Below are 12,553 nucleotides of genomic sequence, written 5' to 3' on the forward strand. Positions count from 1 at the left end.
GGGGCAGGCCGGCGCGGAGAGGGGCGGCGCGGAGCGGGGCGGGGCGGGGCGGGGCGGGGCGGGAGTCCCGGCGGCGCGGCCGGAGCTCGGACGGGGGAGCGGCCGCTGCTCGGCGCTGCGGGTCCCGGGCAGGCGGGTCTGGGCCGCGCAACGCGCCGCCCCGCGGAGGCTTTCCGGCGCTGAGCTCCGCGCCGGGCTCGGCTGCCCCGCCGCGGGAGGCCGGGCCGGGGCCGGGAGGGCGGGCCGGCCGTGCCCCGCCCGCGGCGGGGTCCCCGGAGGCCGGGCCATGGGCTCCCTGCTGCGCGGCTCCGCGCTGCGCGGCCTGCGGCTGCGGACCGTGAGTAGCGGCGCGGGCTCGGCGGGGCCGGAACGGGCGGCGGTCGCTGCCGGGTCCTGCCCGTCCCCTCGGGCGGTCCGGCCGCGCTGCGCGGGGCTCGGGGGGCGGAGGGTGTCCGGTCACCGCGGACCTCGGGTGCCCCCGAGGCCGCCCGCTCCCACCCCTCGCTCACACGCCGTCGCGGGGGGATCTGCGGAGCTGCCGCCCCGCGTTGCACACCCGCGGTCTCTGGTCCCAAACTGGCGGTGACAGCGAGGAAACCCCCCTGGCTTCTGTGCCCTGTGTGCAGGTTTGCTCAGGTTTTGAACCAACCGACCCTTAAGTGGTGGGAATCCTGGCTCTCCATGGCCCTGACGCTACCTGTTGCACCCCAGTTTATGTTTGCACTGAGTCACAGAAGGGTTTGGGTTTGAGGGACCTCCCCAGCCCCCTGCCATGACAGGGACATCTTCAGCAGCTCAGGGTGCTCAGAGCCCCGTCCAGCCTGGCCTGGGATGTCTCAGGGATGGTTCATCCACCACCTCTCTGGGTACCTGGCACAGGCTCTCACCACCCTCAGGGCAACAATTTCTTCTTTTATCTAGCCTGATTTCTGAGATGGTTTTCCTGTTCAGATTTACGTTAGTGTTTTTCTCATCGTTTTCATGAGCGGTACCTGGGTACAGTCTGTTACACCACAAACAGCTGTTTCAGCGTCTTCCTCACAGCAGCAGGCGGAGGGCTCGCTGCCTGCGTTCGTTGTTACTCGTTCCTGCTGCAGTCATGTTGACATTTCAGGCCAGAACTTGTGCCAAACAAGAACGCTTGAGGAATGTGCAATCCAACAGGTTTATTTTTCACCCCAAAAACTGTGGAGAACACCGTGTGGTGTGGGGGGTGGCCGGGGACCGTGCGATGTTCCAGGGAACATTCGGAACAGCTGTGGCGGTGCCGCAGAGCGGGGCAGGCTGGGCTGGACACTGGGACACCGGGTGCGGTGACACTGGGTGCAGGGACGCTGAGCGCTGTGACACCAGGCACTGGGACACCGGGTGCGGGGACACTGGGACAACGGGTGCAGGGACACCAGGCAGTGGGACACTGGGTGCAGGGACACCGGGCACTGGGACACCGGGTGCGGGGACACTGGGTGCAGGGACGCTGAGCGCTGTGACAGCAGGCTCTGGGACACCAGGCTCTGGGACACCGGGTACAGGGACACCAGGTGCTGGGACACCAGCCTCTGGGACACTGAGTGCGGGGACACCGGGCACTGGGACACCAGGTGCAGGGACACTGGGCACTGGGACACTGGGCACTGGGACACTGGGCACTGGGGCAACGGGTGCAGGGACACCGGCCCTGCTCCCCACCTGCTCCCACTGCCTGAGTGGTGTCTCTCCAGCCCAGCCCGCCCGTCTTTGAGATGCAGCCGTTTTGTTAAGCCATTTTGACTCCGCTGAGGAGCTGTGGGGCCCGCATCCTGGACGTTGCCAGACCACGGCTTCTCACAGGGCTGGAGCGTGACAGAGGGTGCTGCAGCCTCCTCAGCACCAAAGCCTTCCCGGCGGCTCCAGCGTGACAGCGCTGTTCACTCCAGAGCGCTGATCCTGGCGCCTCTGACTGCTCTCTGGAGGGAGGATAGCTTTGCCTGGGGGAGGGCTGGCTGATGGAGAAGAAGAAGACCTTGAACTTGTTCTTCGTGCTCCTTTGTTGGAGGAGCCCTGTTTGGGGCACTGCTGGGTGCCCGCGTGGTGTTGCTGGGTGCAGATGGGCAGAAACACCTTTGAAGCTTGGGAGATGCCGCGGGTTCAGGGCTGAGGGGACACGGGAAGGGGACACAGGGGGACATGGGGGTGATCTTGCCAGTGCCATCACAGCCACTGAGGGTGCACCCAGCAGCGAGACGTGGGGCTCCTCTCCCAGAACCGCTGACGCAGCAGCAATGGCTTCCAGCGACAGGTGCCGCGTCCCGCCAGGAGAGCGGGAGCGGCTGAGGAGCTGTGCTTCCTCCCCACGCTGCTGAAACGGTGCCTGTCCTTCCAATGACAAACGTCCCTCCCTCCTTTCTCCGCAGCTTCTCCCTGTGGTGGCCGCGGGGACACCGCGGTGGCCGCGGGCGGCACACAGCACTGAGGGGGAGAGCCGGAGCAGGGCCGTGGGACGGTACCCGGTCCCCAACAAGAAGGACATGCCGTATGACATCGTGGAGCTCATGGAGGAGGTGGAGATCAAGGTAAAGGAGCTCGACAGAACTCTGTCCATGGGGAGGGTCCAAGTTCAGAGCAGCTCGTACACCCCAGGGGAGCAGTTCTGGTCCCGTCGGGTCTAACGCTAACCGGATGGACCAAGGTGAGCGGCGCTTCTTGCAAAACTCCTTCCAGTCTGCAGGATGGAGATTTTACGGGAAATCCTGCAGTGTGTGGGCAGGACTGTGGGTGTCCCTGGTTCCGTGAGGCTGGCGGGTTGTTGCAGGTGGCGTCTTGTGCGTGGGGTTGGCTGGAATACCGACATCTTTCTGGGGGAGCATCTGGGTTCACCTGAGACACTACTAGGAGAATTAGTAGCACTTTCAATGGAGAAAACGCCGTTGAGGAGCTGTTCTGATGACAGTGTTAAAAGGATCAGGGTATTTCTGCTTTTGAGCTTTGACACTTTGACTCAAAAGCTGAATGTGCTGCGCAGTGGCAGAACAGTAAGCCTAATACAGAGTGTATACAGGGGGAAAAGGAGGGGCTGCACAAGAGTTCCCTTCCCTGCTGTTTGGAGAAGGAATGTGGCACAGTCCTTCCTGATGGCTGAAACATTCCACCGGCCACAGCTCCGAGGAGACCACTCTGTTCCAAGACATTCCTCTGCAGGGAGTGACGGTCCGTCCGTCCCTGTCACAGAATCACAGAATCCCAGGATGTCAGGGGTTGAAGGGCCCTGGGAAGCTCCTCCAGTGCAATCCCCCATGGAGCAGGAACACCCAGATGAGGTTACACAGGAAGGTGTCCAGGCGGGTTGGAATGTCTGCACAGAAGGAGACTCCACAACCCCCTGGGCAGCCTGGGCCAGGCTCTGCCACCCTCACCCCAACAAGTTTCTTCTCCTCTTGCAGTGGAACCTCCTGTGTTCCAGTTTGCACCCATTGCCCCTTGTCCTGTCACTGGTTGTCACCAGAAGAGCCTGGCTCCATCCTCCTGACACTCCCCCTTTCCACATTGATCCCCAGGAATGAGTCCCCCCTCAGTCTCCTCTTGTCCAGCTCCAGAGCCCCAGCTCCCTCAGCCTTTCCTCACACGGGAGATGCTCCACTCCCTGCAGCATCTTGGTGGCTGCGCTGGACTCTCTGCAGCAGTTCCCTGTCCTGCTGGAACTGAGGGGCCACAACTGGACACAATATTCCAGGTGTGGTCTCCCCAGGGCAGAGCAGAGGGGCAGGAGAACCTCTCTGACCTACTGACCACCCCCTTCTAACCCACCCCAGGTACCATTGGCTTCCTGGCCACAAGGGCCCAGTGCTGGCTCACGGTCACCCTGCTGTCCCCAGGACCCCCAGGTCCCTTTCCCTACACTGCTCTCTAATAGGTGTCCTTCCTGACAGCACGGTTGATCTGTGCTCCACTGCAGTGGCCGTGGTGGCGTCTGAGTAATAATGAAAGGAGACGGCAGACTTGAGGTTAAATGAGATGTACAGAGGAAGAGTGCGGTCCAGTTCCACATGCTGTCACACAGTGTGTCAGTGCACTGAAGGGATCGGCAAAGACCTGTGTGTAGGATCCAACCAACCCGGCAGCCCTGGCTCTCCAAGCCATGCTGCCAGCCTGTCCGGGGAGGTTCCTAAGCCAACTTACGGGTTTGGACAAAGAGGGAAGAGCCTCCCCTTGGTTAACTGACGGTAAACAGAGCGGGGAGACGGGAGGAAGGCACGGGCAGTGGTGCGGCGGTGGGCAGAGGTTGCCAGAGGGGTCTGTGGCCCCAGGACTAGTCTCCTTTCCCATAAACACCCTGAGGAACAGCAGCCAGTGAGCGGATCGGCACAACCACGGCCAACCCAGACTGCGCAGCACGGCGCTGAGCTGCGCGGTGGGGACGGGCTGGTCAGTGCTGGGGCTGCGCAGCGGCCGCTGCACCGGCTGCTCCTGCGCCCGCCGTCCTCAGCTGCACCGGGAGGCTCAGCTTGGATCTGGGAACAGTTTCTTCCCCAAAGGGCTGTGGGGCATTGAACAGGCTGCCCAGGGCAGTGCTGGAGTCACCAGCCCTGGAGGGCTGGACAGACGGACATGAGGTTCTCAGGGACAGCGGGCAGTGACAGGGGTGGGGGAACAGTTGGACTCGATGAACTTGGGAGTCTCTTCCAACCAGAATCATTGTGGAATTCTATTCTATGACTGTGTTCAGTCGTGCATATAAACTGGGCTCAAAGGGCAAGAGAACGGGTGTGCAGGACGTCGCCAGCAGTGCTGTGCTATCGGCGGTTCTCTCAGCCCGGGGCACTGGGGTCACCCTCCGCGTCCGGCCGCCGTTCCTGATGTGTTCTTCTTTCCCTCGCACAGACCGGATTTCTGCCCAACGTGTTCCAAGCCATGTCTCACCGCCCGGCGGAGTTCAGAGCTTTCTTTGCTTGTTACGACACCGTCATGAACAGGGACTCAGGTAAAGCACGCACGGCTGCCTCAGAACGGCCCTTTGCTCGGTTGCTGTGAGGAGCTGCTGCAAGCGGCGCTTCCCACATGCTCAGGTGTTTCGCCTCACTCTGCCTTCCCCAGCCCATAATAACAGCCGGCAGAGGCGGGAAGCGCGCGGCTGCTTCTGGCTTTGGTCCTATTGCATACAGCTTCATACTCTTTAGCCTTTGGGTAAGAAAAGCCCTCGAGTTCTGCTGCCTCGCTGCACGGTGCTCTGTGACACAGAACCACAGAGGGTTTGTGTTGCAGGGCCCTCCCCAGCTCCCCAGTCCCCTGCCATGACAAGGACATCTTCACCAGCTCAGGGTGCTCAGAGCCCCGTCCAGCCTGGCCTGGGATGTCTCAGGGATGGTTCATCCACCACCTCTCTGGGTACCTGGCACAGGCTCTCACCACCCTCAGGGCAACAATTTCTTCCTCATGTCCGGCCTGAATCTCCCTCCTTTAGTTAAACCATCAACCCTTGTCCTGTCACAACAGGCCCTGCTCTAAAGTCTGTCCCATCTTTCTCACAGGCCCCTTTTAAGCACTGAAAGGTGCACTAAGGTGTCCCGGAGCTTCTCTTCTCCAGTGAACACCCCAACTCTCTCACCTGTCCCCAGCAGAGCTGTTCCAGCCTCGGGTCATTCCCGGGGCTCCTCTGGCCCCTCTCCAGCAGCTCCATGTGTGTCCTGTGCTGAGGACCCAGAGCTGGACCAGCACTGCAGGGGGGTCTCAGCAGAGCGGAGCAGAGGGGCAGGATCCCCCAAACCTGCTGCCCACGGGGCTGGGGATGCAGCCCAGGGCACCATTGGCTTCTGGGCTGCGAGCGCACGTGGCGGCTCATGGCCGATCTCTCAGCCCGGTGCCCCCAAGTCCTTCTCCTGGGGCTGCTCTCCATCCTGCACCCCAGCCGGGACTGGTACCGGGGGCTGTCCCACCAGGGCAGGACCTGGCACTTGGCCTTGTTGAACCTCATGGTGTTTGCATGGATCCGCTTCTTGAGCTTGTCCAGGTCCCTCTGGATGGATCATGGAGTCCAACTGCTGTCCCTGCACAGGACACCCCACAGGTCACCCCGTGTGTCTGAGCACGTTGTCCAGTCTCTTCTTGAACACTGTCAGGTTGGGCCGTGACACCTCCCTGGGGAGCCTGTTCAGTGTCCAGCACCTCTGGGTGAAGAACCTTTTCCTCATGTCCCACTGACCCTCCCTGGCACATCTCCTGCCGTTCCCTGGGCTCTGTCACTGTCACAGAGCAGAGCTCAGCCTGCCCCTCCTGCTCCTGCTGAGGAACCTGCAGCCCATGAGCTCTGCCCTCAGTCTGCTCTGCTCCAGCTGAGCAAACCCGGGGACCTCTGCTGCTCCTCATACGGCTTCATCTCCAAACCTTGCGCCTCTCAGGAGCGGGGCTGCAGCCTCACGCTGCTGCAACCAGGCAGGTCTGGCTGTGGTGACCAGGGACAGCCAGGAGTCCTGATTTCTCTGTCCAGCCCATGGGGACGAGGCAGGTCTCTGGGATCAGGTGCCAGCCTGGCAGTGGGTTTTGCAGCAGGCACCGCAGCGTGGCTCGGGGTCACAGCCGAGGGGACAGCGTGGAAGGGCTCCCAGGCGAGGGACAGGCGTGTGCTCAGCCTGCAGTGCCTCAGACACAGCGGCTCTTGGCCGTGAGCTGCCCTGAGCAGCATGGAATTGTGTGTGAGGGAGTCTGGGACACAGGGACCCGACCCAGTGCCTTGGGGACTTTGCGCCAGGGCTGTCCAAACCTTGCGGCAGCACCACGGCGCTTGCTGTGTGTGGGGACACAGTCAGGGGACACAGGACGCAGGGCTGGCTGCAGCGGTGACACGGGCAGGGGACATGGAGGACGCAGGGCTGGCTGCAGCGGTGACACGGGCAGGGGACACGGGACGCAGGGCTGGCTGCAGCGGTGACACGGGCAGGGGACACGGGACGCAGCGCTGGCTGCAGCGGTGACACGGGCAGGGGACACTGCGCAGCTCTCCAGCCCCTGAGCACAGGCAGTTTGAGGACTGCCGGTTCCTCCCTTGTACTTCCCGTGGTGCTGGGCACTGAGGGATCTCTCCTCATTGCTTTTCTCCGAAGGTGCCCGAGTAAAACCCAGCTTGTGTAAAATAGGCTGGCGTGTGTGGACTGGTCCTGCTGCCTGTGCAGATGAGTGCACGGAGAGATGGACAGAGACCTGGCTGGGTGGCAGAGCTCACGGTGCGGGCCCGGACGGAGTTAGCAGGGGCTGCAGACTGCAGTTACCAGGGCTCCCAGGGGTCAGCCTGGGTCCAGTCCTGGTCAACCTGTTCCCCAGTGCCCTGGATGAACACACAGTGCACCCTCAGCCTGTTTGATGATGACACCAAACTGGGAGGAAGGGCTGACACCCCACAGGGTGCACTGCCATCCAGAGACCTGGACAGGCTGGAATGGGCAGAGGAGAACCTGATGGGTTCAGCAAGGGCCAGTGTGGAGTCCTGCACGTGGGGAGGAACAACCCCCGGCACCAGCACAGGTTGGGGTGACCTGCTGGAAGCAGCTCTGCAGAGAAGGACCTGGGAGTTCTGGGGACAACAGGGTGAGCGTGAGTCACCAACGTGCCCTGTGGCCAAGAGGCCAACGGGCCCTGGGGTGTGTGAGGAAGAGTGTGGGCAGCAGGTCAGGGAGGTTGTTCCTCCCCCTCTGCTCTGCCTGGGGAGGCCCCATCTCAGAACTGGGGCCAGTGCTGGGCTCCCCAGGTCAAGAGGGACAAGGAACCACTGCAGAGAGTCCAGGGAGGGACACGGAGATGCTGAGGGCTCTGGAGCATCTTTGTGCTGAGGAGACACTGAGAGAGCTGGGGCTGCTGAGCGGAGAAGAGAAGCTGAGAGGGATGTGATCGATGATCAGTACGGCAGGGTGGTGTCAGCATGGAGCAGACTCTGTTCAGTGGTGCCCAAGGCCAGGGTGAGGGGCACCGGGCACAGACTGAAACACAGGAGGCTCCATGTGAACATGAGCAGACACTTGTTTGCTGGGAGGTGCCAGAGCCTGGCCCAGGCTGCCCAGAGCGGGTGTGGAGTCTCCTTCTGTGAGCCATTGCACCCCTGGGATCCTGTGTGATCTGCCTGTGACCCTGCGTGAGCAGGGGGGGCTGGGGACACACAGGGATCACTAACAGCCTGGGGCGCTGGGGTGAGGGCTCAGGAGCAGCGTCTGCGCGGGTTCTGCGGGCAGCGGTGGGTGCAGCGTGGTTCCTCTCCCGTACGTGCGGTCTCCATGTGAATCTCTCAGCTCTGCTCCTGCAGCCCCTGGTCTGTCTTCCCTGGTCATTCCCATGCTCCCTTTTTGTTTGACCTGAAGAGCAGGACCATCTTGGATCCCACCCTTGTCACCTCTCTCCTGCCGTACCATGGCGTTGCCACCTTCTGGCACTGGACCAGAGCAAAGACGCCTCTTCTCCTGACCCCTCTTCACCAGGAGGTTTCAGTAGTATGTTTCACGCTCTATTTTCCAAGCCCAGTAAAGCAGTAGTTTTTGTGAGGAGGAGCGACCCTGACCTTCCCTGTGAAGTGCAGTTTTGAATAAACCCTGCTGCTAATTACCTTAAAAAGGCAGAGAGCACGAGTGCTGATGTGCAGCTCCGCGGATGCTGTGCACAGTCTTGCGAAGCCGTTTGTGAAAGGGATTAGGATTGACGCACAGCCGCCTCCTCCACAGCCGCTTCAGAGCCGCCACAGACCCGTGCAGGCTGCGGTCTGTCTGCACGCTGGTCACTGCGAGGTCTCCAAGCCCCGGTCCCAGGGTGCCACGTTGTTCCTTTTGGTCTCTTTTTCTGCCTTCAAAAGCTGCCAGTAATGCTTGTGACACCTCCTTAGTGGGTTTGGGAACACTGTGCTTTTCTGTAAAGCAGCAATAAAGCACCAGAGAAAGGACAGACAGCACCCTCCCCAGTCACTTGGCTCTGAGGTGTACACGGAGAAGCACCAAACGAGCTTCCTACTCACTGAGCAAGTAATTCTGCTCCTCTGCATTTTCCTGTTATGTAGGAGCTTGTTTCTCTGTTGACAAACTTTTATGTTCCTCATCCTAATTAGGTGCCTCATGAGCAACTATCCAGGTAACGTGGTCGCCTGGATGGTCATAGAATGGTTTGGGTTGGAAGGCACCTTCAAAGGTCATCCCTTCCACCTGCCCTCCTGCCGAATATACACAGTGTCAAGACACCGTTTTATTCTGAGGCTGCGAGATGCCGGTGGTAAAACCGGCACCAGCTCAGCTTCCCACAGCACCCACATCGGTGACGCTGACGGGTGTGTCGGCGCCTCCCCAGGTCGCCCCTTCCCAGGCCTGGTCCGTGATTCACTCCTGGTCACACAATCCCTGCCCTGTACTGCACACGGTCATGGGTGGGGGCCGCACCTGGGCAGGGGCTTCACTCCTGGGGGGTGGGCTTTAGTGTTATAATGCGCTTATAGCGAGCAAAGTTCATCTAAAGGATGCTCTGACAGTCTGGAGATACTTGTTAAACCAGCTCAACTAATTGTGCGGGTTCCAGATGTTCAAACTGCAGAGACGGGAGCTCCTGGTCAGGAGTTCTTCAGATTACTCTGGTCCTTGTTAGAGGAGCAGACGGACCCGAAACTGCTCCGCTGATTCACATGTCCTGGGTTAGTGATTGCTGACAGGATTTATCCTTTAATTGGTAACGACTACACTGCCACGGGCAGGGGCACCTTCAGCTAGATCATGGTGCTCCAAGCGCCGTCCAACCTGATCTCAAACACTTCGGTGGTGGGACGCTCGCATCTCCAGACAGCCTGTCCCGTGTTGCACCCCCCCATCGGAAAACGTGTTCTCCTTATGTCCAACCTAATCCTACTGTTTTTCAGTTCAAAGTGGTTGCCCCTTGTCGTGGCTGGGAGCTCTGCTTGCAGAGTTTCCACGCGCCCTCTGGAGCTCTGTCCTACCCAGAGCCCTCTCCTCCCGGGTTCCCCAGCGCTATTTGCCATGTTGGATGTTTTTAATAGCAAAATGTGCCAAATCTCTTGCTGTCCCTGCAGGGCGACTCAGCAAGGCAGACAAAGAGCTCATCGTCGTGGCTACCAGTGTTGTGAACAGGTGTCCCTACTGCGTGGTCGCACATGGAGCGCTTCATCGGATCTACTCCAAGCAGCCGGCGCTGGCTGACCAGGTCGGTGGGGTTACCACAGCGTGCACCCCCTCCTTCACATGGTCCCTGGTGTTGTCCCAAAACAGGGGTTTTACTCGCTGTGCATGCAAACGAGCCAAATTTAGCACACAGAGACGAGATGTTGTTTATTACAGAGTTGCACAAGTCTGGATGCTGGAATAAAGCCGGCACAACAGCAGGAACAGTGAAAGGCAACGTATACAAAATCTTATCCCTGCGTTCATACCCTAAAGAGCCAATTGGTTACACATTTGCATATTGCATTACATAATCCTTTTAGCGTGTAATGAGCAACGTTCGGCTACAGGACACTTGATCCAACAGTCTCGAGATGTGCTTAAGCAAGACTCAGCTAATTGTGTGGCTTCAAAACGTCTGAAGCTGCAAGGTCAGAGCTGTCTGTAGTTGTGGCAGGAGTTTTACAAGTCACTCTGGTCTTTGTGATATGAGCAGACCGACCTAAGGGTTTACATATCACGTGAGCGGTTGCAGACAGGATTCGTTCCTGTACGTGATGACAACACATGGAGGTGGGAATGGCCCTCTTGTCTGTCTGCTTTCACAGAATCACAGAATCACAGAATGGACTGGGTTGGAAAAGACCTCAGAGATCATCCAGTCCAGCCCTTGGTCCAACTCCAGTCCGTTTACTAGATCATGGCACTAAGTGCCATGTCCAGTCTCAGTTTAAAAACCTCCAGGATGGTGAGTCCAGCACCTCCCTGGGCAGCCATTCCAATCCTGACCACTCTCTGCAAAGAATTGCTTTCTCATCTCCAGCCTCAATTTCTCCTGGCAGAGCTGAAGCCCATGGCCCCTTGTCCTATTGCTGATGCCTGGGAGAAGAGCCCAATCCCCACCTGGCTAGAACTGCCCTTCAGGTAGTTCTAGAGAGTGCTGAGCTCAGCTCTAAGCCTCCTCTTCTCCAGACTAAACAAGCCCAGCTCCCTCAGCCTCTCCCCATAGGGCTTGTGTTCAAGTCCCTTCCCCAGTCTTGTTGCTCTTCTCTGGACCCGCTCCAGCACTTCAATCTCTTTCCTGACCTGAGGGGCCCAGAACTGAACACAACACTCCAGGTGTGGCCTCCCCAGTGCAGAGTACAGGGGAAGGATCACTGCCCTTGTCCTGCTGACCACGCTGGTTTGGATACGGGACAGGACACCATTGGCCTTCTTGGCCACCTGGGCACACTGTTGGCTCATGTTGAGCTTTCCCACCTAAAGTTTTGAACCTTTGATGTGTGTGGTTCCTGGCAACCTTGAGCAATTCTGGCGTGTCTGGGGCGCTAACCTGGCCTGCTAAGTTTATTGGTGAACACTCAGACCTTGAGCTGGGGTCTGTGTGTCCTCGTCCCCCTTCCAAGCGATGCAAGGGGAGGGAGGGTTGACCTGTGAAGCGCTCACCCTGCTGCCCGCGTTCTGTGATGTTTTAATCTGCCCTGGGCAGCTCCAGCACCCCGGTGGCGCCGGGTCCTGTGCTTCAGGAGCTCCTCCTGGCCTGCCCAGCAGGCCCGGGGGTGAGAAGGGCGGTGACGCAGATAAGGGTCACTTGTGCAGCAGCGAGGACGTCTGGTTCGGGTGCTGGGCGCGCTGCCGTCGCTTGGCCAGCTGGTTGGGCTGTTTGCTGGGTCCATCCTCTGGTTCCTGCCTTTCACAGGTCATCGTGAACTGGAAGCTGGCCGACCTGAGCGACCGCGACCTGGCCATGCTGGAGTTTGCGCTTGCGGTGTGCCGAGCCGACGACATCACCGAGGAGCACTTCCAGAAGCTGGAGAAGCACGGCTTTGACCGCGAAGATGCCTGGGACATAGGCATGATCTCTGCTTTCTTTGCCATGTCTAATCGCGTAGCTCATTTTGTTGGCCTGCGCCCAAACCCGGAATTCTACAGCATGGGCAGGACGCCCCATGGGGAGCGGGGGAAGGAGGAAGGTGAGCGGGGCTGACACGGGTCTCACACTGTGCACCCAAAACATTGACCGAGTTCTTCATTCCCAGGCTGGCGTGGCTTATTTGTGAGTGTGTGAAGAGATTAAAAGCTAATGCCGGGTTGTAGCCATGAGGAATGGCGGGTTCCCCTCTCCTGAGCGTTCGGGTGGACTCCAGGATGGCCCCAGTACGGCTGTGCTCAGGACACAGCTGTGCAACCCGACAGTCATAAATGTCCTGAGCTGGAAGGACCCACAGGACCATGGAGTCCAACTGCTGTCCCTGCAATGACAACCCCACAGGTCACCCCGTGTGTCTGAGGACGGTGTCCAGTCTCTTGAACACTGTCAGGTTGGGCCGTGACACCTCCCTGGGGAGCCTGTTCAGTGTCCAGCACCTCTGGGTGCTGAATGTCCCACTGACCCTCCCTGGGACCGCAGCTCAGGTCGGGGCAGCGCCTGCGCAGGTGACACACGC

The 12,553-nt window shown here is 59.8% G+C and overlaps 1 protein-coding gene across 1 annotated transcript; it reads left to right on the forward strand.

Annotated features, from left to right (window-relative positions):
• Nucleotides 1–46: 46 nt before the first annotated feature.
• On the forward strand, nucleotides 47–12,144 carry LOC135577336 (uncharacterized). Its single transcript, XM_065046592.1, has 5 exons — nucleotides 47–337; nucleotides 2,394–2,552; nucleotides 4,858–4,957; nucleotides 10,019–10,149; nucleotides 11,806–12,144. The coding sequence occupies exons 1-5, from the start codon at nucleotides 287–289 to the stop codon at nucleotides 12,091–12,093; spliced, it is 729 nt and encodes a 242-aa protein (XP_064902664.1). The 5' UTR covers nucleotides 47–286; the 3' UTR covers nucleotides 12,094–12,144.
• Nucleotides 12,145–12,553: the final 409 nt, after the last annotated feature.

Source organism: Columba livia, chromosome Z, assembly GCF_036013475.1.
Source record: "Columba livia isolate bColLiv1 breed racing homer chromosome Z, bColLiv1.pat.W.v2, whole genome shotgun sequence".
Taxonomy (NCBI): domain Eukaryota; kingdom Metazoa; phylum Chordata; class Aves; order Columbiformes; family Columbidae; genus Columba; species Columba livia.